A 25326-nucleotide genomic window follows, 5' to 3' on the forward strand; every position below is an offset into this window, starting at 1 on the left:
TAATACCGGTATAATGTTAGGCAACGATAAGAAAATAAAATATCGCGATAGAATATGGGTAAAACGCGCATGCGCAGTGCCTTTGTTTTCATATGCACATTTCCGAAAAAATATGGCGGCAACGGAGAATGAGAAGGGGGAAGGTGGATCGTTGAGTGAAACGGATGAACCAGAATTGGTTTGTAAAAATGGTGCAGCTTCACTGATGTGGAACTGGTTTGGTGTTTGTCCATCATATACACAACAAAGCACATTTTTTTGTACAACATGCAAGCGGGCCGTCGTTATTACCGTATTTGTCGGACTATGAGGCTCGTAAATCTGGGAGTAATCTGGGTCCAAAACTTTGTCTGCTTCATGTTCCAAAGTAGAATGAACACTGCGGCATCACTGAGTTAAAAACTGTCTAAATTCTTTCATCCTTGATAAAATGATCAGCATTGCTGCTTTACCAGGTGTAACAATTAAGTTTAACATCCGGGCATCCATGAAAACAGAATTTATTACATTTAACGGAGTTAGAAGTTAGCAGGAAGTTAGCAGAAGTTAGCTCGCTAGTTTTGCTAGTTACCTAAGCATGATATAGCATGTTCTGACTGAAAAAACTATCTGAAAAAATCAAAACGTACAGCTCTGCTATCACTTCCAACATAAATGAAGAAAGAAAACTAAACAAGAGTGATGTTTGTAGGGTTACTGAAGTTGGGCTAGCTGGTATATAATGATGATGTGTGATCGCTAGCGACACAGCTATGTTAACATAACATAAACAGTGAAGCTGGAGGATGAACGCTAACTTTTTTCCACTCGATAAAAGTTAACGTGAAGGTTCCTGATGGTTAGAGACAAATGCACTCGCATGGCAGGATGCTGTAAACGGACCAAGCTTCAGTCAGGAGAACAACTGAGATAATCCATCCACAATAGAAGGTTAGTCATTAATATACTGCAACAACATGGGAATAGAGCAGTTGTGATAGAATACAGGATTATTGAATCAATATTCAATAATATTGAAGTGGAGGAAGCAAGAAGAATGAGTTGAATAAAGTTTGATTTATCTGACTGCTTTGCTTCGCTTAATGTGTCTTATAATCCCGTGCACCTTATAAGGAAAAATACGTATTTGACTTTTTTTATTTGACACACTGCAGTTTCATGTTGCAAAGCACCTCTTTTTAACTTTAGTGGACATGGTTATGCTCAGGATATGTCAGCCCATTTCTACTGGAAATGCCCTTTAATTAAACTTTCAGCACGGAATTTGCATTTGCACTGTTAAATTTTTATATAGCTCTAATGCACATAAAAAACAGCTGCTTGTTTAAGTGAAAATAAATGGATGGGTTTTTTGCGCTAGTAAAGTTGTGGAGTTGTATTTTGTCTTGCATCAATTATATCGTCAGTTATATCGTTATCACAAATTTTCAAATGTATATGATAAATATTTTTGGCCATATCGCCCTGCTCTAGTTAACAGTGAACATTACACCATTACATATAAACAGCACAGTCCATATAGTGTCCTCTAGAGATGTTCTTAGCTCTGGCAACAGGTAATGTGATGATAGCTTTCGCACATATTACTAATTCTGTGTCAGCTCAGTCAAAACACCAGAGTTCAGCATGTACAGCTCTGCACACAGACTGAGACGCAGGGGTATTTATACATTTCCCACTTTGGCATAAACAGATATAATTACCAGTCACATTCAGTGATGAATGATTTTGTATAACTTGATTAGTGGACATAGAGTAATGTGCAAAAGTGATCACATACACGCCAAGGTTAAGTAGATCGTTGATCTAGCATCAATAACCTTATCGGTGTCGCACACTGTTGTGTAGGACTCACTCCTTTTTACAGTGTTACTTTGGTTTGTTAAGGTTTGCATCCGTTTGTTTACGCATAGCTTTCTTAAGGTCCTGCCAAACCATTTCAAGGTTAGGTTGAGGTCTAGACCTTGGCTGGGCCATTTTGTAACACCTTGATTCTCTTGTTTTTTGGCCGTTCTACTGTAGATTTGCTGCTCACAACAAACACCATAATTACCCTCCATCAGAGTCCAATGCACCTCTTTCCTCCTGCTTCCACTGGGCTGTTATGCACCTGCAAGGACATATTTAATCAATACTCAAATTAAATGCCAGTCCCACCCTCTCTCCCCCTCAGAAAGCTCAAATGTTCAGCTCCATTGAAAATGAACCAAGTGACTCTTTTCCTCCTCATTTCCACAGCATTCTTCACACGCCATCATGTTTGGCATTTTCATAATTATCAAGCTGTAATCAAATTGACTGAAAGTGCACAAAGCCCATGGCACTTGAACAATGTGGTTGAGGTAGAGTCATGCATAAACTTCTCTCTCATCAATTTGACACAGTGCCATAATTGCATAATCTTATGACTCTGGCAGGCTATATTAAGAAAGGTGGTAATAATGCAAATGACTCGAAGGCACAAATGCAATACATGACAAGTTTCACATGCACACACACACAATGTGCAGCCAAACAAAGCTGGATTCACATGTAGAGCCAATTAGTTTGACAGAGGAGAGCTGTGGAGCTAAGCGTACAGTCACTCATCTCCTTCTGTTGTATCTCCCTGCAGCTGACAGGCCGGGATAAGAAGGGAATGAAAAAGGAATAAGATCAAATACCTGCCGAGGTCAGGCTCATACCAAACCATGAATACTAAAATACATCCATTTATATATTCTGCTGCACATATTACTCTGGCGCAAACAAACATACAAATGAAACCGTATTGTCCTTTGGGTTCACACCTTATGTGAGCTGGGCTGCTTTTCAGAGTTCAAACACACTCAGAGGAGAGGGATTAATGGCATCTAGAGAGCATTTGCCAAGAGAAGCCCCTTCACAGCAAGCCTACCTCCAGGTTACTCCCAACCAACAGACAGCACTGAGGACTTAAGCAACTGAGCAGCATCTTTGTGCCGTTTCCTCAACAAACATCCTTCTATATTTCAACACTATAGACGTTATATCTAACTCATCAAATACATAGTTAGAAATGAAAAGAAAACTCAAAAGAAGACGCACAAAAACACAAAGACAGCGGCAAAAGAAAAGGTTCAGTTCATCTTGGGGCCTCGTAAAAGCGTTCGCACTTGTTTTTTCACAGCAGACTCTCTCTGACCAGCTGCCACTCCCAGAACCCTGCCACGGACAGCAGAATTGTTTTTTCTTTATTGGAGCATTGCTTAGTCACCGGCCTTTTGATGCTGGAAAAGAGATGGGCCCGTCGCCTTCTCCAAAGTCAATATTTGCCACAATTACACAAAAGCAGGAGGAGATGGCAAACTGGAGAGAAGCGGAGGGACTAATGATGCAATATAATGGTCATCTACCAATCCAAAAACAAACAAATGGACATGAACGCATGCTGAATAATATATGCACCTTATCGTCCGCACACAAATCAGGGATGCACCTTTTTAATCTATGGTGCTTTGAGGCGGTGGCAAAAGGGCCGTCTCCAGCATCCTCACTGAGGTAGAGTGACAGTCTGCAGGCTCTTTCTGCCAAGTCCTGTTTGGGTCATTTGGCTCTGGCTTAGTGTTTATGTGACTGACTGACTGACTGACTAAACAGATTCCAACTGCCCTGCACCACCTTTAAACTCTCCTCTTAGCCATATGCCACAATCTTCCTCCGCACACACCTCTTCCTACTTAAGAAAGACCTCTTCTGACCGGATGTGCCTTTTACTGTGGATAACATTCACCAGTTACCCCTCTTTCTAGCACCACTGACTCAAATAACTAAATAACATTTTTCCATTAAATAAGGCAATTTATTTTGTTGACAAATCCACATCATCTATATCTTTGTATCTTACCCTTTAAGCACATCCTCTCATACTTCAATCAGAACTATGCAGAGCTAGGCATATACCACACATGTAAACCACAACAAAAGATTAAAGTAGCCTCCTGACTGCACAAAGAGCTACTGTGTTTATGGGCTTTGGCTAAACAACATGGAAAAATCTGAATAATAATAATAACTTACATACACACGATTGCACCTTTTTAAAACACTATCACCTACATGACAATTCCCCCGTGCTCCATTATGCTTATTCCTTTTTACTTCATCCTTTATTTGCATTTTTCCACTTGTGTTTTTCTAGGCCCAAGACATGGAGATGATGACCTCGTTTGTTTGCAGCACCGTGTAAAGTGCTGCAGCACACACCGACAGAGACCTCCCTCACCTCACTCTCAGTGCGCTCATCTTTTTTCATGGTCTCCAAAACAGAAGAGGGCTTTTGTTCAGTTGAGGATGATCGGAATTAAATTCATTGACCTGATGTTGGTAAAAAACTAAAAGATTTTAATGATCATTAAAATCAGCATAGCTGCCAGTTTTGGCACACCTGTCAGTCAAAGAAGCCATGCTCCTAATGTGAAGCTTCACCTGGATTAAAGTCTATAATGTATAAAAAAGCTCAGCCACAGGTTTTGGAGCCAGCCTCGATTGGTCATTAGAGGAACTGCCGCTTTCTGCAATTATCCATTGGCTTCTTTTTTGAATTTACTATTATGGGCAACATTGTCACACTCTGAGACCTTTTGTTGTGGTCCTGAGTCTGACAACTCAGTGTTTTGTGTTTCTTTATTTTCTGTTCTTGTTTATTCTGATTACGTTTTCCGTTAAGATTTGCCATTTGTTAGGTTTCTGTTCTGTGCCTGCCCTGGTCTCTGTCCATGATGTTATTTTGTCTGCTCATGAGTCTGTGTCTGTTAAGTTCTGTGTCATAATCTGGATCTCTGTGTCTGTCATGTACTTCCTGTTTTACTTTGTAGGTCTGTGCCTTATGTCAATGTGTTCAGCTTTGTGCTCTCCCAGTCTCGTCTCTGTAATCAGTTTCAGCCGTGTCTCCCAGCTGTTTCCTCTCAGTCCTGATCACCTCTTGTATTTAGTGTCTGTGTCTGCCCCTGCTCGTTGTTGCGTCGTCCCTCAAACGTCACGGTGTTTTGTTTGCCAACTTGCCTGCCTGTTAGTTTTTCTTTCCCAGTTTAGCTAGTTTTCTCTTCTGTCTGCTACCCCACAATTTTGAGTTCACTCTGCCTCCGCGAGTCCAGCTTTGGGGTCCACCATTCCTGCCTACCTTCACACAGCCATGACACATTTCATATCTCCAGATTAATGATGGAAGTTTTAAATAAGACACTGTTTTCTCTTTTGCGCTTATGTGCTTGAACATCAGACTTAAAACTGTGATTGTGTCTGCCATTTTATCAAGAGAGGTATTCTTACTGGAGGTAATTCTTCTGTCAGGGTGGAGAAGCAAAAAAGGGGGTTTGTGAGCAAGATAGCACAAGGACTATCAGCATACGTGTTAGAGAAGTGAAGTACAGGCAAAGGAAAAGATCGCTTTCTTTAATGAGTTGAAATCATTGTAGATATGGACGTATATGTCAAAACATAAACCCAATACTGACGAAATCAAACGGGTTGTCCTAAGTAATTATGTTTGGATGTGCCTTTTAGAGATTACTCAAATTTTTTTTAGTCAAGGAAACTGGAAATTAATATTAAGAAAATTTTGGTTTAAACCTCAGAAAACTTAGATATAGGATTAGCACTGAAGGATGATCCTGGTCTCCAAGTAACTCATATTTCTAACAGGACAGATTCTAGATCCTTACAGAGAATTCCCTTTCTCCATTTATAAATGTCCTTGTGACTCTTTATCTTCTGCTTGCCCTTGGCTTTGCATGTATTTGCATAAAATCATGTGCCTATAAGAGAGCTGTGTGTCTATAGGTGCTACATAGTGTGTATTTGCTTTCTTTTTTTCTTTTCCCTTTCAGACCAAGACACAAGAACATACCCTTTGGAACATCATGCTTCACCTGTACTTACGTACACCACACGACATCCAACACATCATCCAAAACCCAAGAGAAAAAGACAGAGTTGACTCAGTCTTTAAAAGACCTAAGTAGTTTTTAAGGGTCTGCAGGAAGTCCAAGTGGCTCTGTAATATCAGAGAAATAATGTTGTTACGCACTGCATGTCCGCTTCACCAGCTCTCTTTACTTGCAATGTCTTCCACGTCAGCAGGTTAAAATCTGAACATGCTGAACATTTCTGATCTGTACAGGTTGCTGGTGGAGTGACTCATCCATCACACAGCATTGGCATCTAGTTCAAAGCAGCCGACTGCATCTTCTTCTTTGTTCTGCTGTTTCAAATCTGACTCAGAGTTTCACACATGAATGCAAATGACTGGAAATGAAGTACAGTACAGGTGGGTGCTTGTATGGTTTGAGGGATTGTCACCAATGCTAAGGTGGATACAGAAATGGAATCACTGTATAGCTGCAATGCTTTTGCTTCTATACAAAACCAAAATGTTAAAAAACAAAAATCTGATTTTCACTGTGTGGTGGGGCGTGGTTTGTGGTGTCATGCAGGGAAGGCGGACGCACCTGCGCGGCATCCGCAATTACGCCCGCCGACATAAATAAGGGGAATTAGGGTTTGTGGTGTTGTTGTTGTGGTAGTTTGCGAGCTGCCACCGCGTCAGTTAAAATGGCTCTGAAATCCAACATGTGAAATCGCCCTGCCTCATTCACGCCACACACTGCATCTTAAAGTATATGGATAACTGTTTGTAGATGGAGGCACCAATATACTGCTATAAAAGCCTGCTCCTGTACTGGCATAAACTGACCGCAGAGGTTTGCTGCAACTGATATTGGGTGATAAGTCCAAGTCAGTGTGTCAGCTCTTCACAAAGGGGTCGCTTTGTGAAGAATTAATTGATTAGGTTGGGTACCAGGAAGGCTGCTTGAAAATCTTGTTTTGTGCACAGAGGTAATGTCACAAAACAGACAAATATATTGAAAATTCTAAAACTGATTGTTTGATTATATGATAAGGAATACAAATTTCCCTACTTGGAACTAAATGGCCCATTTGTTTCTTCCCAGTGTTGCTCGTAGGGGGTCATCTGTTTGTTGTGGTTACTCTGTAATATTGTCTTTATCTTACAATATAAAACACCTTGAGGCAACTACTGTTGTGATTAGGCATTACAGAAATAAAACTGAATCAAACTGAATACAAAAATATGTGGATTTTAATCATATTGAATGCCAAATATTGCATTGTTCCTGTTCAGTGAACAGGGGAAACAATGTGTTTTTAGCTAAACTTTGATGTCGCAATTACAAAGTTACTGTTTTGAAAGAGAGGACAGCTATGAGGATACAATGCAGATGTTAAATGAAGTCATTCAACACAAGAATCCAGAGGTAATAAATAAAAATAAATAAATACACGAAAAGAAACATCACCAGCTCTCTTTGTGGGAATCAAATCAAAACTCTCATTTGGGTCGTACCTGTTGAGCATTCAGTTTTAGTTTGATGTTAGGCTGTATGTGGAATACGGGTTGGTATTTATGGGGAAATTATTCCACCGTTCCCAGCAGCAATCCTGCTAACAGACAAAATCAACCAAGTACATGGGCTCCTTGGTAAAGCTAATAATGCATAATTTGTCTTTTCTTATGTTACACTCAGTAGTTCCTATAAAAATCAGTGAATAAACAGCAATACATTGCTCAACTACCGCAAGCAGCACAATATAAATGTGACTTTGTGGAAACAGTGCACTGCTATAAATAATTAGCTCAGGACAACACATAATCAAGCTGATACTCTGTTAAACAAGGTGATACTGAAAAGAACATTTACTAGGATACATCTTGAAGACGATGTAATAGCTGCTCTATCTGCTGCTTTGCTAATTCCAGGGTCTAATAAACCCAGAGCTCAGATTCATCTGTTTCCTAATGGAACATATTACTTCAAAGCAGTCAATTGTACCCCCTGTCGCTTTGGCTTCATCACTTTCATTTACTGCCATTACAGTCCCAGACTCTGTCCTTCTCCTCCTGCGCACTCATCTTTTTTTCTTCCCTCATTTCTTACACACATGGTGACATCCGCGCTGACCACCTGGCTTCTTGTCTATTTCTAGCTTTGTCTGTTTCTCTACCTGTCTGTGCTTTCTAAACATGTTTCTCTCTCCCTTAGCCAATCTGACATTCAGTTCACATGGTCACGGTGTGTTCTCTATCGCACTACAACTCAGCAGCTCCTATTATGCTTTTCACAACCATAAAATAAAAGGCTAACACAGGTCTGCTCGTCTGTAAGAAGTGGGTGAACGTAAAATTGAATAATTCAGAGAGGAGAAGAGATGACAAAGTTCAACCTAACATTTTGACACTTGTTTTCTCTGCTTCATTTCAAGAGGCACTGCCACTCTGACCAGACACAAAGCCCATTTATAGAGGGTCCTTTTCACTGGTAGTAGAAAGGTCACATGGTATTTAGATTGCTGATAGGTTGTGTCAGTCATCTGAAAATGTACTTTGGGATCTATATGTTGCTACTGGTGCTAAGAGATAAGGCAACAAAGACAAGCATCCATGTTTACAGGTGAAAAAACAAAGACAAAGTCAATAAAGATATCTTTTGTGTTGACTCACATCTTTCCATGAGGACTAAGACTAGGACTAGGTTAGTCCTAACTAACCAAGGCTAAGGTACCAAAGGTTTTGGTTAGATTTAGAAAAAATGTGTTAGCAAGGTGACAGGTATCATAGAGGTACAACACATGACGTAGGACCAGTACTAAATGGCACCTTGCACCTCTGAGACACCAGCAGCTTTGAATAAACACCTTGGATATCATGTATCCATTTATGTATGTATGTTCCATATCTCCTCCTAAATGAGTGGACCAACCTTGATGAAACTTTGTATAGACATTGACTGGGTCAGTGTGAGTGTAAAAATCTACAATATATTGCCAAAAGTATTCACTCACCCATTCAAACCATTGAATCCAGTTGTGGAGTCTATCCCAGTTGTCTTAGAGCGAGAGGCAGGGTGAACCCTGGACAGGTCGCAAGCCTGTCATGGGGCTAACACATAACTGACAGACAGACAACTATTTGCACTCACAGTCACACCTATGATCAATTTATGGTAAATGGCCTGTATTTGTATAGCGCTTTTACTAGTCCCTAACGACCCCAAAGCGCTTTACACAACCAGTCATCTACCCATTCACACACTGGTGATGGCAAACTACATTGTAGCCACAGCCACCCTGGGGCGCACTGACAGAGGCGAGGCTGCCGGACACTGGCGCCACCGGGCCCTCTGACCACCACCAGTAGGCAACGGGTGAAGTGTCTTGCCCAAGGACACAACGACCGAGACTGTCCAAGCCGGGGCTCAAACCGGCAACCTTCCAATTACAAGGCAAACTCCCAACTCTTGAGCCACAATCGCCCCAATTTGGGACCACCAATTAACCTACCTCACTAACTGCATGTCTTTAGACCTTGGGAGGAAGCTGGAGCACCCGGAGAGAACCCATGCAAACATGGGGAGAACATGCAAACTCCACAGATTGACCCTGACTTGATGGAATTAAACTCCAGACCTTCTTGCTGCGAGACACTGCGCCAACATGCTGCATGCAGACTGCTTCTATAAATATTTGTGAAAAAACGGGTAGCTCTCAAGAGCTCTTTGAATTCTAGTGTCGTACCATGATAGGATGCCACCAGTACAAAAAGCGAGATCCAAAAAGACATTGATGAGCAAGTTTGGTGTGGAAGAACTTGACTGGCCTGCACAGAGTCCTGTACAACCTAACAGAGCATCTTTGCGATGAATGAAGACTGTGAAGAGTGCCAGGCCTCCTCATCCGGTTCTTATACACGTGAAGGCAGACAAGTGAATATGTTTTGCAATACAGTGTATATGGTGTATACAAATATTTACACAAATCCCATAATTGTTAGTATTTGAACACTTAACAGTTCAGTTGACTAATATATCATAGCCTTACATCATCATGATCATGGTGTATGTAGGTATGTGTGTGTATGTGTGTATGCATAGTGTGGGGTTTGTAAACACCATTAATAATCCTTAACAAATACATAATATATACAAAAGTAGATGCACCAGTGTCATCAGACAGTAAGTGTAATTGTCACTTATCAGCTATGATCAAATATACTGCTCAAAAAACTAAGGGAACAGCTGAACACTTTTTAACCTTCTGGTGTGAATGTCATGTTTCTGAAACACAGTGTTTTGTGTTTTTAAGACTCCTAAATACTGGTTACTTACTCCTTAATCCCATAATAACGAGATTCTTAATTATCCTTAATTATGTTCAGTTTCATTCTTAGTTTACCGTTTACTTTTTCTACTTCATGTTTTTCTTTGTATTTATCTTGTGTTATCTCTTTATAGCTGCTTGGAATTATTGTTTATTTTTTATCTTTCTAGAGGTTTTTGAATCCTTGGTTCCTGGTTTTGCTTTATCCATAGTTGAGTTTATATTTCCTTGTTTGGTGTTTGGTAGTTTCCACTTCCTTGTGTTCTTTTTAACTTGTCTAGCCTTTGTTTCTGTTTTAGCTGTTGCGATTATGCCGTTTCCTGTTAACCCTTGTCTTGTATGTTTAGTATTGAATTCTACTTTCCCCACTCTCATTTCCCCGATTGTTTGCATTAAATGATAATTAATAAAAGTATTACTTTTTGTACACATTACTCACATAAACATATATTATAACCTTACTGATGATTAGTAAATACAAAATATTATAAAGGTAGCATAGCTGATATGTTGTTAGCACTATCACGTAACAGCTAGTCTGGGTTTGAACCTACTGGCTGGGCCCTTTCTGTGTGAAGTTCAAATGCTCTAACCCTGCCTGCATGAGAGCCTCCCCCCCCCCACCGTCCAAAGACAAAACTTATTTCATCATTTTTAAACTGCCTAAAAATCTGAAAGTGAATTTCTTTCTGTCTCTTGGCCCTATGGTATACCGGCAACCTAACCAGAGTGCAGTCTGCCTCTCACCCTATGATAGCTGGAATAGGCTCAAGCACCCCCTCCCCGACCTTGAACCTTGGTCGATCACTGGCTGCTCCAGTCTGCATGTCAAAGTATCCTTGGACAAGATACCAAGTTGCTCCAGATGCGTTCATCGGAGTGTGAATGCTACATAGAAAGCACTTAGATGTAAAAAGAAGTGCTCATATGAATGGGTGTGAATGGGTGAACGAGACATGCTGTATAAAGCGATTTGAGCACCCAAGTGGAGTAGAAAATGCTATACAGTGGGGCAAAAAAGTATTTAGTCAGCCACCGATTGTGCAAGTTCCCCCACCTTAAAATGATGACAGAGGTCAGTAATTTGCACCAGAGGTACACTTCAACTGTGAGAGACAGAATGTGAAAAAAAAATCCATGAATCCACATGGTAGGATTTGTAAAGAATTTATTCGTAAATCAGGGTGGAAAATAAGTATTTGGTCAATAACAAAAATACAACTCAATACTTTGTAACATAACCTTTGTTGGCAATAACAGAGGTCAAACGTTTACTATGGGTCTTTACCAGGTTTGCACACACAGTAGCTGGTATTTTGGCCCATTCCTCCATGCAGATCTTCTCGAGAGCAGTGATGTTTTGGGGCTGTCGCCGAGCAACACGGACTTTCAACTCCCGCCACAGATTTTCTATGGGGTTGAGGTCTGGAGACTGGCTAGGCCACTCCAGGACTTTCAAATGCTTCTTACGGAGCCACTCCTTTGTTGCCCAGGCGGTGTGTTTTGGATCATTGTCATGTTGGAAGACCCAGCCTCGTTTCATCTTCAAAGTTCTCACTGATGGAAGGAGGTTTTGGCTCAAAATCTCACGATACATGGCCCCATTCATTCTGTCCTTAACACGGATCAGTCGTCCTGTCCCCTTGGCAGAAAAACAGCCCCATAGCATGATGTTTCCACCCCCATGCTTCACAGTAGGTATGGTGTTCTTGGGATGCAACTCAGTATTCTTCATCCTCCAAACACGACGAGTTGAGTTTATACCAAAAAGTTCTACTTTGGTTTCATCTGACCACATGACATTCTCCCAATCCTCTGCTGTATCATCCATGTGCTCTCTGGCAAACTTCAGACGGGCCTGGACATGCACTGGCTTCAGCAGCAGAACACGTCTGGCACTGCGGGATTTGATTCCCTGCCGTTGTAGTGTGTTACTGATGGTGACCTTTGTTACTTTGGTCCCAGCTCTCTGCAGGTCATTCACCAGGTCCCCCCGTGTGGTTCTGGGATCTTTGCTCACCGTTCTCATGATCATTTTGACCCCACGGGATGAGATCTTGCGTGGAGCCCCAGATCGAGGGAGATTATCAGTGGTCTTGTATGTCTTCCATTTTCTGACGATTGCTCCCACAGTTGATTTTTTCACACCAAGCTGCTTGCCTATTGTAGATTCACTCTTCCCAGTCTGGTGCAGGTCTACAATACTTTTCCTGGTGTCCTTCGAAAGCTCTTTGGTCTTGGCCATGGCGGAGTTTGGAGTCTGACTGTTTGAGGCTGTGGACAGGTGTCTTTTATACAGATGATGAGTTCAAACAGGTGCCATTCATACAGGTAACGAGTGGGGGACAGAAAAGCTTCTTACAGGAGACATTACAGGTCTGTGAGAGCCAGAGATTTTCCTTGTTTGAGGTGACCAAATACTTATTTTCCACCCTGATTTACGAATAAATTCTTTACAAATCCTACCATGTGAATTCATGGATTTTTTTTTCACATTCTGTCTCTCACAGTTGAAGTGTACCTCTGGTGCAAATTACTGACCTCTGTCATCATTTTAAGTGGGGGAACTTGCACAATCGGTGGCTGACTAAATACTTTTTTGCCCCACTGTATAAGAACCAGTCTATTTACCATGTTTTAATTTGCCATTTATATTAATGCTTATCATAATGTGTTATCTAATTTGAGACCAAACCAATTTTCAAAGTTTCCTTTGATTTTTCAAAATAGAAAAAGCCAATAAAGACTACAATACAACTACAATAACCATTATCAGTGAAACTGATACAAATTTGTGCTTACTTTACCGAGAGCTCTCGAGGTTATAAATGAGCTCAAGAGCAAACTTAATTGATACTTTCATTATTTCTCTTCTCCTTATGCTCCACGGAGCTGACAAAGCAAGTGTAGTATGACTGTGTTTTACTATTGTATTTATACAGGCAGCACAATGTGAAGAGAAACAAATAGCTTCCAAAGGTTTACCGTACATTGTAAATCTGTTTTCATTGTCACCTGAAGCCTTTGCCCTTGTCCCACCGTCTTACACAAAGTGTCTGCTGGTGCCAGTGCCTTGACATGCGGGTCACTGCAATATTGGTCATGAGAAAACAATCCCATTTTACATGTCTTACAATGCTGGAGGGCTACAAGGTGAAGGATTTTTTCTATATTTGTTTGGTTTCGTTTTTTGTTGTTTTACCCAGTACATAGGTTTCTTTTGCAGTATGCTATTCAACCATCCAGCATATTTTTCAAAAAATCTGAAACATGAGATGATCATTGTACATGTTATGCTATTGTCCTGCACTTTGGTTCACTTTTCTGCACTCCATCTTTACTTTCACTTTTAATTTATTTTAACTTCTACCCACTGGTTAGGTTCCCACACTAAAAACTAGCTCTTAGTTTTAGAAAATGAGTGTGGTTTCTGTTAAATCATCTGTAACCCTTTGAGCTGGAAAATAAATAGTTAGGACAGACGTATGATGTGTTGCCACTAAAGCACATTTCCTGCGTAAGTGAGATACGTCAGCGGTTTTGACAAAACTGCACTATTTCTCTCCCTGAAATGAAAATGGCCTTCTACATAATACTGTTAGTATTTGGGATATGTCTTCTTTAACCCAGATTTCCCTTACAGTTTTGTATTTTGATTATATCTGCAGCTATTCATGCCGGTACTCAGACCACATTCATCACCCACCCATCGACCCCCATCTGATATCTGCTTATTTTGTTTCCATTTCCGGTGCCTTTCTTCCTTTTTCACCTCTAATAACAAGATGCATATTACAGCACAATTACACTACATTCAGGAACAAAAAATTTACTTGTTGAATTCTTTTGATTTTTGATTTTCATGTGTGCTGCTGATCAAAATCGGATAAAACTTAACACTTCATTTAACGTACTGCTAACTCTGATTACCATTTCTGTTAATCACTTCTCACTTGTATAGCATTACAGTACATTAACAGTTTATCAGTTAAAATAGACTTATATTTAGATCCATGATCACTTTAAGCGGCCAATTATTAAGAATTATTGAGAATTCCTTGGCAGGTGACTGATCAACATGTCTAAAAACTAGACATGTTGATCAGTCACCTGCCATAAAAAACCCATCCTGGATATTAAAGACTCCTGTAAAAGAATCCTTGATCTAAAAGTAAAAAGTTTCAAATGATTTCTTATCCAATTTATTATAGAGTTGAAATATTTCTATCCATTGTAAAAAGTCCCAGTTCAGAATTTTTACTGGAAGGCAAATTCTGGAAAAAAAAAAAAAAGATATTAACAAAATCAAATTAAAATTACATTTCCTTTATTCTTTAACCAGATAAAATGTGCCAGAATAAAAATATACCACTCTGCCAGCTTCGTGGACTGGTGGAGGACATTTTTAGAATGACTGCTTTAGCAAACGTAGCAATAAAATCCTATGAACACCTCACTACACATAAAACTTGTATTAAAATATCAATAATAAAAGTAATTTTTCTGGAGTAAAAACATTCAATCATGTATGTTAGCCAAGCTGGTTAATAAGAGAAAACGTATTTGTTACGAAGATAAATGGGTGCTTGGTTTTTTGCTAATGCTACCTCAAGCACAGCTCACAACTGATCTCAGACCAGTTAAAGTAGAGACTGTAGCCCAGGTGATAGAGCAGGTCACATACTAACCAGAAGGTTGGTGGTTCAATCCCAGTCTACTCTGGTCTGCATGCCAAGTAAGGGCAAGATACTAACCCCATGTTGCTCTCATCTAACCCCATGTTGCATCCATATGTGGATGTCAGTTATTGTTAGTTTGCAGAAGCACTTTGTGCAAACGGGCAAATGTACAACTTGTGTAAAGCGCTTTGAGTGCTCACGATAGAGTAGAAAAGCGCTATATAAGAACCCGCAGCTTGCCTGTCACGCTAATCTTGCATCATTTCCTGTCATACAACGCACATGAGCAAAACCAGCTGCAAGCTGCTGGCTTCTCAGCTTGACAAGCTCCAGCCTTTATTAACGGGACATTCCCCTGTCAGTGCATAGCCCATGCAGCTGCGTTATTTCTGTGTTCAGAGACAATAGCCAACTGTGTCAAGATGGTAGTAATTTAAAAGATGTATATAAGTAGGACTGTGAGAAGCTTTATGAGGGAACAGTTTGACATGAAAGGAGAGAGTCTGCTTTACTTTGGTACATTTGAACTATTTTTAGATTTCCCTAGACAAGCACTTCTTGACTTGTTTGCTGTGAATATAATAATTTCGTATGTATTTAATGTGAATCACAACACTCCTCTTAAAAGAAACACTTTGTAAACTCCCTTTAAAGGTGAAGAGACCTGTGGAAAAATTAGGGTCAGAGATTTGCCATCAAGATCTACTTATTGACGTAAGCACACAGCTAGATTTCATTGTAAATGTTAGTTTGCTATGGCCCCAGTCACACAGGCCTGTAATCAGTAGGGAAAAAATTGTATTCTGCAACCAGCTGCTGAAGGTTGCTGGCAGTTGCAATAAAATTGATTGCTAAAGCCTCCCACAGGCCTAGAGACCAATCAGTAACCCCTGGTAACCAGCCACTAGGAAGAAGTGTGTATTTTGTATTACCTGACCGATTGTTGAATGCTTGCACGAGGTTGCTTGGTGTCCCCATGTGAAACTGGTTGCAAACAGGCAGATGTTGCAAACAGGCAGATGTTGCTGCACCGAAAACTTCCTTGTAATTGCAGATTGTCACAGACGGCCATAGTCTGTATGGAAGACTGCAAACACTTACCAGCGACTTGCTAAGTGGTAGTAAAACTGTGAAGAGGGCTCCTCTGTGATAAGTTAGGCAGTGCTCGCAAACAAGTTGTCATCTTCCATGCAAACTAAGGATGACTGTGACACTCTGATCCCAACCAAAGCAATCGCAAGAAGGTTTTTGGTGTAGCATTGAGATATGGCAGATTTCACTCAGCGATACTTACCAACCACTTGCCAACCAATGGAAAAATACATATTTTCCCCTAGCAACCAGAGGTCACCAGGGTGTCACCAAGTTGTCTTACACACTCTGCAGTAACTGCGTAGTCTGAAGTTTGACAGGCTAGTGTTGTCTCAAACACTTTCAGAAGTGATGACTGTAATATCTGAATATTAAAGTCAACTGCATGCCAAACCTTGGACCAAAAATGACACAAAATTCTTCTAGAGTGAAGATAACAGCTTAACGAAAATAAAAAGCAAACAGCACAACACATTAGTTAATTAATTACATGAATGCCTGGTAAATATGTTTAAATATTAGCAAGTTAACAGATATAACAACTATTAGCTAGTTCATACTGGTTGAAAATTGGTGCAGGTTTCTTTTTAGCATCCAAGTACATGTATTACACAGCATTTAGCACAAGTGCAGAAGTATGACATTTGAGACGCACCCATCCGAAACACATTAGCACATTCCAGTTATTTACATCCGCTTTAGCTCAAATTACCACTGTGCCTAAACACAGCCTCGTGGAGCTTGCAGCATTAATGTAGATTTTCAGTCTTTTTATTTGGTGTAGAATATAATGAGTGCAGCTTGCTAATACCATAAAGTGACAAAGGCTAGGCTACTCATTATTAGGACTATTATTACATCTATTCCTGCCTGACAAAAGACCGGGAAGGGGGTGGGGGTTAAGCACAAAAAGCCACAGGGGAAACACACACGAAACACAATCACGCTTCACCATTAATCTGTTTTGTCAAACATAAGCGGGCACACAGATACACAAACACGGGCACGGTGAAGTTTTCCTGCCTGTAGGTTTGAGGATATGTGCACTTGGTTTCTCACTTACACGTATGCACATGGACCTACCTGTAAAAAATATGATGTGAAAAACAAAAGGGGAAGGTGGGAGGCAACTAATGAAGGAGGAGAAACAGAAGCGAGGGGTGATGGGTGGAGAAGAGAGGACTGTCAGATAATTTGACACTTATCTCAGCTGTTAGAGTGAGAAAGTGAGAAAATATACCTCATTTCTGTGTGACTGGAGCAAACAGGTTTTGCTGCAAAGACAGTATTGTGTGCATAACATGTTCAACATAATAATTCTATATATTCTATCTTCTAAACTAAAATATGATACAAGAAGATTTTTTTCAGCAGCCCAAGTGACACTTTTATTGATTTAAAACTTTCAAATCCATGCTGACATTAGTGCAAAATTTGTAAAGTCTTGATTTGCAACTTATTTTATTTGGTTCTATCTGGGAAACACAGCAAGTGCACCTTGTTTTTAAAATAATATAGAAATTCTACTCTTGACAGTATGATAGTTTGTCCTTCTTCATGCACGTAATCTCCTTTTGGATTTTTGAATGAAGTATGAGTAAGGATGTTAGCATGGCTCCTGGCAGTTTATGCAGAGTGCCAGACCAGGAAGTCCATGTGATGAGCACAGCTCTTGGCCTAACCTGATTAAGACCAAGCCAAGACCCACTCAATTAATAGGACCAATTGACTCAGTCCCACACAGCTGCCGTCTTTTCTAGGGAGCACTGCAGCAAATGAACATTGATTGAACCGAGCACGAGGTTTATGCTGAGGACTAATTCCTTCCATATTCTTCCTCACCACTTTCCCCCAGAATGATTTCTCTATATTAAAAATTCCAAAAAATCTCAATGATAACGATTGCAAGAATCCATGAATGACAAAATGAAAAAACAAACATTAAATCACAGATCATTTGATAAATGTGTTTAAAACGTGTGACTCTGTATGTTCTTTCCGTCATGCTGTTTGAGAGCTGTTGGCTACAGCATTCACCACGACAGTGGTCTATAAATAATAACCTTCCTCCAAGTGTATGATTCAGAAGCTTTGATGTCTGCAGTGGGATGCAGCACCTCGAGCCCATATGTGTGTGACATCATGTCTGTTCTTATATCTAGATGGAATCTGTCTCTTTAATTGTTTGAACTCCTTCATCTACTGCCAGCAGACGAGAACATCAGCAACACATCTTCAGTGTCAAATGCACAAAAATTACCTAAAGTATACAAAATCTTGTTGTTTTACACTTTGGATGAAGTAGCTCCATTTTGTTATGTGAGGCTAACCAGTAACAACTGTCTTGAGTGAAGATTGGGCCTGCAAGTTTTTTTTATTTGCTGTGTTCAATTAACTGTAAGAAAAATTTTGAGAAGTGTTTTTTTTTTTTTTTTTAAAGCAAGTTGAAATCTTCAAATTAGAGGGTTTTTTTTAAAAGCATATAATAGCAAACCTTGGGTTGATCCCAATGAGTTTGATGAATAACTAGATCAATTTAACTGATTATTGAAAAAGTGGACAATTAATCCTCTGTCAAGAGACCAGTCAGTAAACTGACTAACTGTTACAGGCCTGTTGCAGAGGCCGGTTTTATTAAGCAGTCAGCTGTAATGTGACGGATGCATTAAATACAGTTCTTGTTCACGTAGCAAAGGTTGGAGTACATTTAAGACAAAGAAGGTAACGACTCACATCTCAAAGCTTCCTATTTAAATCGATTTACGTTTCTTGATTGTTTAAACAATCAGATATCTGCTTCTGGAACCTGTCAGAAGCAGATTGGCATATTCAAATACTTTGCTTCATCTAGCCAAGCTGATAAGAGCACCTGCTTAAAAAAGTGGGTCCCAAAAATGAAGTAAATCCGGCCCTGCTTGTGTCATACATCATGTCATTATGCGGCGATTCCCTAGTGCTTTACATTTCCTTTGCACTGATTTCTCTTATGTAGAAAGCGGTCATCATTATGGCCAGTGCAGCACTGACCGTCAGCCATGATACGATAATCTGCAAGCAATCTGCAAGAAAATTTCTTTCAACCAAGTCAAAGCAGGTAATTGGCCAAACCCAAGGTGTCCAAAAGACAAGTGTTGTCCAGAGCATTTGGCTCTATACATGCTGCTTCCTCACAAAACTGTTTACCTACCAGCCTTTGTTATGCCCAATGTCACAATACATTAAAATTATTCCACTTGTGCAAATTTAAAAATTGTGGCAAAGAGGTTTTTGTGTTGTCATTGAGGCCAGTATGGATTGGCTATGTACACTTTCCGTTCTCTCCAAGGTGTGTCTTCAACAGCCTTTCCTGCTCTGAACTGAAGGGACTACTGGAAGTGCATTAGTGGTTTTGCCACATTTGGCACGGAGTCTGCTAAAACAGTGGTGCAGCCGCACAAAGCAAACAGTCTTGAACAACAGAAAATAAAGTGCTTTCAGATATCACTCTAGCAGGGATGAATGGCATTTACAAGTAATTGTTATTGCCATTTAATTCAGCTCCCAACAAAATGGCTTTTCACAGAAACACATCAACACACCAGTATTCACTCAGACACAAAGCTTCCATCACCTCTACAGAGAGACGCTTAGGTGGCCTTCTCCCATTCGCACCAGTGTCGGTTTTAATGAGGAGCTAATGCCACACCATTTAAAAAAACACATATCTGCACCTGTGTCACAGCCAGAACCCAAATGGATTTATATTTAGACGTCTGAAATGTCTCCCTCTTCCACAGGAGTAGCGACACACACTCTCCCATCCTGCCCTCCCTGCCTCCCACAAGCTCCTCTGACAGGCAGAAAGGCCACAATGAATTCTTGACATCCATTCGTGTTAATTACAATGGCTTCACCAGTACGGCTGGAAATGTGTAATTATCAGCACCTCGGCAAGTGGAAGGCCTGTGTTTTAGCCGCTCACAGGGAAACAGTTCCACTTAGACCATTTCTTCTTTAGACAACGAGGGCGTGAGCGGAGTCCTTAAAATTTCGGTGTCAGCCAATGTGTGGCCTGCGTGTGCTCTAAGTGTTTCCTATGAATAATGTGGAGCTACACGATACAGCGTTAGGAGACTTTGTAACCTTTCTTCTCACACTTCATGAAGACTCGTGTATACTTTAAAGTGAGAGATTTTAAATGTCCAAATAGGAGAGGAAGGGAGAGGAGTTGGAAAAACCTTGAGTGAGATCAGGATCTGCCTTTGAGCTTCTTGCTCCCTGCCTGGTCCCATAATCTTTTCTATCCCGCTGTCACACATAACTGGTTTATTGAAGTCACTGGCTCACCACCGCTCACAGTCTCACATAAACTCCAATCACCCTGAATAATCGATGCAAAAAACTAAAACAAAACAAAAAAAGGGAGAACTGAACACCCCAAACACGATATAATCTCTCACCCGCCTACCTACCCAGCATGGGCCCAAACACACACGGGCTGCTCATTGCATCTGTTCACAAGACACTCTTGCCAAAGACAGAAAAAAATAACTGGCCTGTGCATCCTGCCTCCTCTCTCTCCCCGGGCTCTCTATTGTGCTTGAACAGAATAGAGTACTGTGACAGAGATCAGACTAAGGCAGGACTCCCGTGTGCTCATCCTGGGTGTGAAGTGCAAACGCTCTGGGGAACCTTTCTGCTAAAACTGCATCACTAAAACATGCAGATGACACAGAGTTAAGTTTGGACACAGTGTCCACAATAGAAAAAACTACAGCACGAAATAAAACTGAATTAAACTAATCCCACTTCATTTCTTAGAAGCAAAGAGTACAAGACTAAAACTGTTACTATGGAACTTAAAGCCATCACGCAAATTTTCCATCAGTGGCTCTGAGAAAACGTTTTCCTAGAGCACGTCACTATTTAGACGGATACATGTGGCGGAGAGAAGCGCACATATTTGTTTTTACTTTTAAAGTTGCATACTTGAAAATACTCCTAAATGTATATCAGTCACATAAAGATTAATATTGCACCGTTGTTTTCTATCAAAAACACGGTTTAACTGCGTGTAATAGCCACGAGATAATGAGCTTATCAGAGAGCTCCTGCTTGTTACTCACGGGTGCCATCGAAGCGGGTGGCTATGGTGTCCAGGAAGGTGTTTTGCGGGGCCAGTAGCCCTCTCATTACTGGCATCCTGCTCCGGGTAGACTGGGTCCTCCTGCCTCTGCGCCCTGGGGCAGCGCTTGACTCCTGCTCAGACCCGAAACTCGGCAGGAAGCGAGAGGTGCCCGGTGCGCATCCCAGCCCCTGGAGAAGCGCACCGATTCGAGATACGCGCGGTGGCTCCACCTTGGCACCGCGGGGGTTGTGACCATAATCAACTCAGCACAGAGCGAGTCTTGACCGTGGGATGCACCTGTGCACCTCCCAACGGGGGTGAAACAACCAAACAAATAAAAACGCCAGTGTGTGCGCGCGCTGTTACGAGACAAGGATGGATGCAAGTTTTGGTGCTGATGGTGAGTGGAGGTAATCTTATAGCTGCAAGCTCCTCCTCAACTCTCTCTCTCTCCCTCTGCGTTGTTATCTTGCCACAACTGAGAGCAGATGCCGAGTCACATGACGCCTTTCGGGTCCTTGCCAAGCTGTGGTCCTGTTTCAAAGTGGAGGTGGGAAACGACAAAGAGACTGGTTTGGAAGCCAGTGGCCTTTTCCTCGATATGATCTGTAAAATCCAATTAAACGCAGCTACCTGTTGGGTGGGGGAGAAACGCTCCGTTTGCTGTTTGCTGGAAGCGAGCCCTGCGGAGGCTGTGTAAGTGCTGGAGGCTGGATTACACAAAAGGCACCTTTGCGCATCTTACAGTGTCTTTATGAATCCGGTTCCTAAAGTTAGAAATGAACACGGAAAGACCTGCACATTGTATTTCTGGCTTTAACGTTTCATAAGGGTGCTATCAGTCAGGATACAAGATAACTGGACTGTTCCGCTCGCTCTTGGGTTTCCTCGGACCGCATGGATGCGTGCAGTTGAATACAGCGGAAGGAAGCTCAGATCTCGTATTAAAGTCTGCTTCCGCCATCTCCTGGTGGAACAGCGCAAGTTAACCGGATAGTATCTTGTCTGAATTACTGTAGTACAAATTTTATTATCTGAAACCAAATTCTGTATCCTAAGTCCTTTTGTTGAACCTGTCACTTTTCTTGGAAAAGCATAATCAGTCTTAACCTTGTTAACCCGATTTCGTTTGTAGTTTTTAGAATTCCTAAGAAACATTTCTCGAAACATTTCACTCTCAAATCTCAAGTTTCACAAAACGTCTGAGGGGGCAAAGGGAGGGTTTCCTTTTTTGTCGAGAACTCTGAGGAAAAAGTCAGAATTCTGACTTTTATCTCTTTCAGAATTCATCTCAGAAAAAAACAAAACGCACCCTCACTTTTCCCCCCAGTGGCCCAAATCATGTTTCATGCACCTCACTAACACATCACGATAAGATAGAATCAGATCAGTTCTTACATTAAAACATGTTTCCTGCACATTGAAAAAAGCCACATTAGGTGGTTCGAGCATCTGGTTCGTCAAGGTGAGGTCTTTCAGCTGTGTCCAGAGCAGGTGGACCAGGACACGCTGACTTGGGAATGCCGAGGTGTCCCCGTGGCCTTGATAAGTGGCAGGAAAAGGATGGATGGGTCTTGTAGAGTACAGTATTTGAAGTTTTAGCATTTCACGTTTATTACTTACAATATAAAATATAAATAAAACACAATATAAAACTAATAAATATGATGTGTAACATTTTACCTCTTGCTGTTCATGGTAAAATTAATATAAGTAATAATTTCCTTTTGGAACATGACAATGCTGACAATGTGCTATCTAGGACAGATATCTCTCTCACCTCCAGATTCAAAAATGATCAGAGAGACTCGTGCAGTATTATTCAACCACTAATGTTTCCTGTGAAGATGGAACCAAATGTTTTTGTTGTTCTTGTTTTCCACATTTCCTTGACCGAGGTGTGTCTGTCACATTTTTGGTTTGGTTTCTCTGTTTCTCTGCTCTCACTCTTTTATCTCAGCCCACCCTCTCTGAGCACAGTAATCAGTAATCAACCTACATGCCAGTCATCTAGCAATCAGCCCTCTGCTACAAAAGCCAAGCACAAACTGCATGCTTTGTTCATACACCTTGGTCTTGCCTACTGATAGTCTACAGCTTTGTTTGCCTGCCAGTCTTTCAAAGTTTAACTTTAATTGGAGTAAAATTTCATTGTGACATGTAGAAAACATCATGCCAGGTATCGCTGTCCTGATTGGTCCTGTAACAGGAGCGATGAAGCTGCTCTTTCTATCCTGCTCTCTGTGTTATTATAATGGGTGCTTGATGGCGGCAGGGTAAATACACAATGCACAGGATGCAGTAGGTGGAGGTCGGTAATCGGATCATTTTTCCTTGCTCAGTAGACCATGGATTTAATTGATAACGTTTAATATTCTATAAAATGCAGGGAGATGCAAAGGAAGATGCAACATTAGGCTCAAAACACAAGCATGATGTATAATAATATGACCGAGCTAAATTACTGTGAATGAAAATAATGCCAAAGAAATGTTACTGTCCTCGCTGACTGTGACTTCTTCTGTAACATGGCACAAACTGTCTTTGTACCTCACAGAGGAGGCAGTAAGGTAAAGATACGAGAAGAGAGGAGTTAAGACATTACTTAAATCACACAAACAGTAAATGGCAAAACATGGAGCGAAGGAGGTGGTCACTTCTAAAGGAATGCTTATGTGTCTCTCACCATGGTTTGTATATTCTGTCTGTGGCCAACAAGGGTGCAAGCACAAACCCTCCATCTGCTTCATGAATCATGAACTCTCCGAAGCCTCCTCTCTTCCTATTCCTCTGCATTTTGACACATCCTTCATAATAGCATACTGATTTTGGTTTCCATGTCACAAGCTGGATGTTCTATAGATGTCTCATAGAGCATGTCTTTGAGGAAAAAGATGGGTTTGTAATTCTGTGAAATGCTGTGTGAACACATAATAAAAATAAAAAGAATAACATTTGGTACTGTAAAATTGGTGATATTATCATAAGTGCTTCATATTATCATGAAAACACTGAGGCTGAAAACCAGGCTGTGATCTTAAGGTCCTCAAGAATAAAAACAGGCCTGTGTCTGAAGTGGAAATTAGTGGACTTCAGAACAAATGGAAATCACTGTCAGTTTACAGAGTTTGTCTCTGCATCCACCCATGCAAGTTAAAACTGCCTCCTGTGGCCCTCGTGGATGTAGAGCCAATAATTAATTAGCTAGTTTGAGATGGACTGTGACAAAGCATACAATTCTGCTGGTCTGTGAAGACACCATTAATACTGAAACACACTCTCGCTGGCTACTTCATTAGGTACATTTTGCTAGTACCAGGTTGGACCCTATTTTGCCTTCAGAACTGTCGTAATGTTTTGTGGCATACATTCAACAAGGTCCTGGAAACATTCCTGAGAGATTTTGGTCCATCTTAGTGCATTTTCTGTAAATATTTTGGCTCCACATCCATGATGTAAATCTCCTGCTCCAACTTTAACCCAAAGCTGCTCGAGTGACTGTGGAGGCCATTTGAGTACTGTAAGCTGACTGTCCCATTAAGACTACAGGTGCACTGTAGTCTTAATGGGACAGACACGGTTAGCAATACTCAGGTAGGCTGCAGTGTTTAAACTAGGATCAGTTGGTTTATACCTTATTCTAACCCTACAGCCCTACAATGTTGCAGCTGAAATCAAGACTCAGAAGTCCAGACAACATTATGTGGATCTTGATCTTGAACCTGTGTAAACTGTAGTCTCAGTTGCTTGTTCTTAGCTGACATGAGTGTGGTCTTCTGCAGCTGTAGCCCAACTGCTCCAATGTTCAATGTGTTGTTTTGACCGGTGCACTTCCTCATAGCTTGGTTGTAACAAGTGGTTACTGAGTTACTGTTGCCTTCCTATCAACTCAAAGCAGTCTCCTCTGACCTCTCTACATCAAAGTGTTTTCCCCATAGAATGGATAGAGAGATACTCTGAGCATCTCTCAATGTCTCTCTGTCTCTCCGGTGAGTGTATGTACGTTTGTGGCAGCCCTGGGGCATGGCATTTAATCTGGATGGTGAAGAACTACTTTATAAAGTTAATTATTCTGAATCTGGTTTTGATGCTGTTTGATCACGGCTTTGCCTCTTTTCTGTTAATAAGAAGCTTACAAAGACTGTGCTGTGAAGTGTTTGAGCCAATTCAGTTACCAACACATCAGAAGACAAATACCAGGCAAACCAGATAACACTCACTGATAATGCTAACACATGTAAGCACATGTATCAA

The 25326-nt window shown here is 40.9% G+C and overlaps 1 protein-coding gene across 1 annotated transcript in view; it reads right to left on the reverse strand.

The window, feature by feature from the left end:
* kcnh3 (potassium voltage-gated channel, subfamily H (eag-related), member 3) overlaps positions 1 to 23834 on the reverse strand; it is a 179696-nt gene extending 155862 nt beyond the window's left edge. The window contains exon 1 of the mRNA XM_040006774.1: positions 21071 to 23834. Coding sequence (XP_039862708.1) covers positions 21071 to 21146 — 76 coding nt within the window. The 5' untranslated portion in view covers positions 21147 to 23834. The remainder of the gene's footprint in view (positions 1 to 21070) is intronic.
* Between the last annotated feature and the right edge of the window lie 1492 nt (positions 23835 to 25326).

Source organism: Simochromis diagramma, unplaced genomic scaffold, assembly GCF_900408965.1.
Source record: "Simochromis diagramma unplaced genomic scaffold, fSimDia1.1 OVJJ01000514.1, whole genome shotgun sequence".
In the NCBI taxonomy this organism is placed as follows: domain Eukaryota; kingdom Metazoa; phylum Chordata; class Actinopteri; order Cichliformes; family Cichlidae; genus Simochromis; species Simochromis diagramma.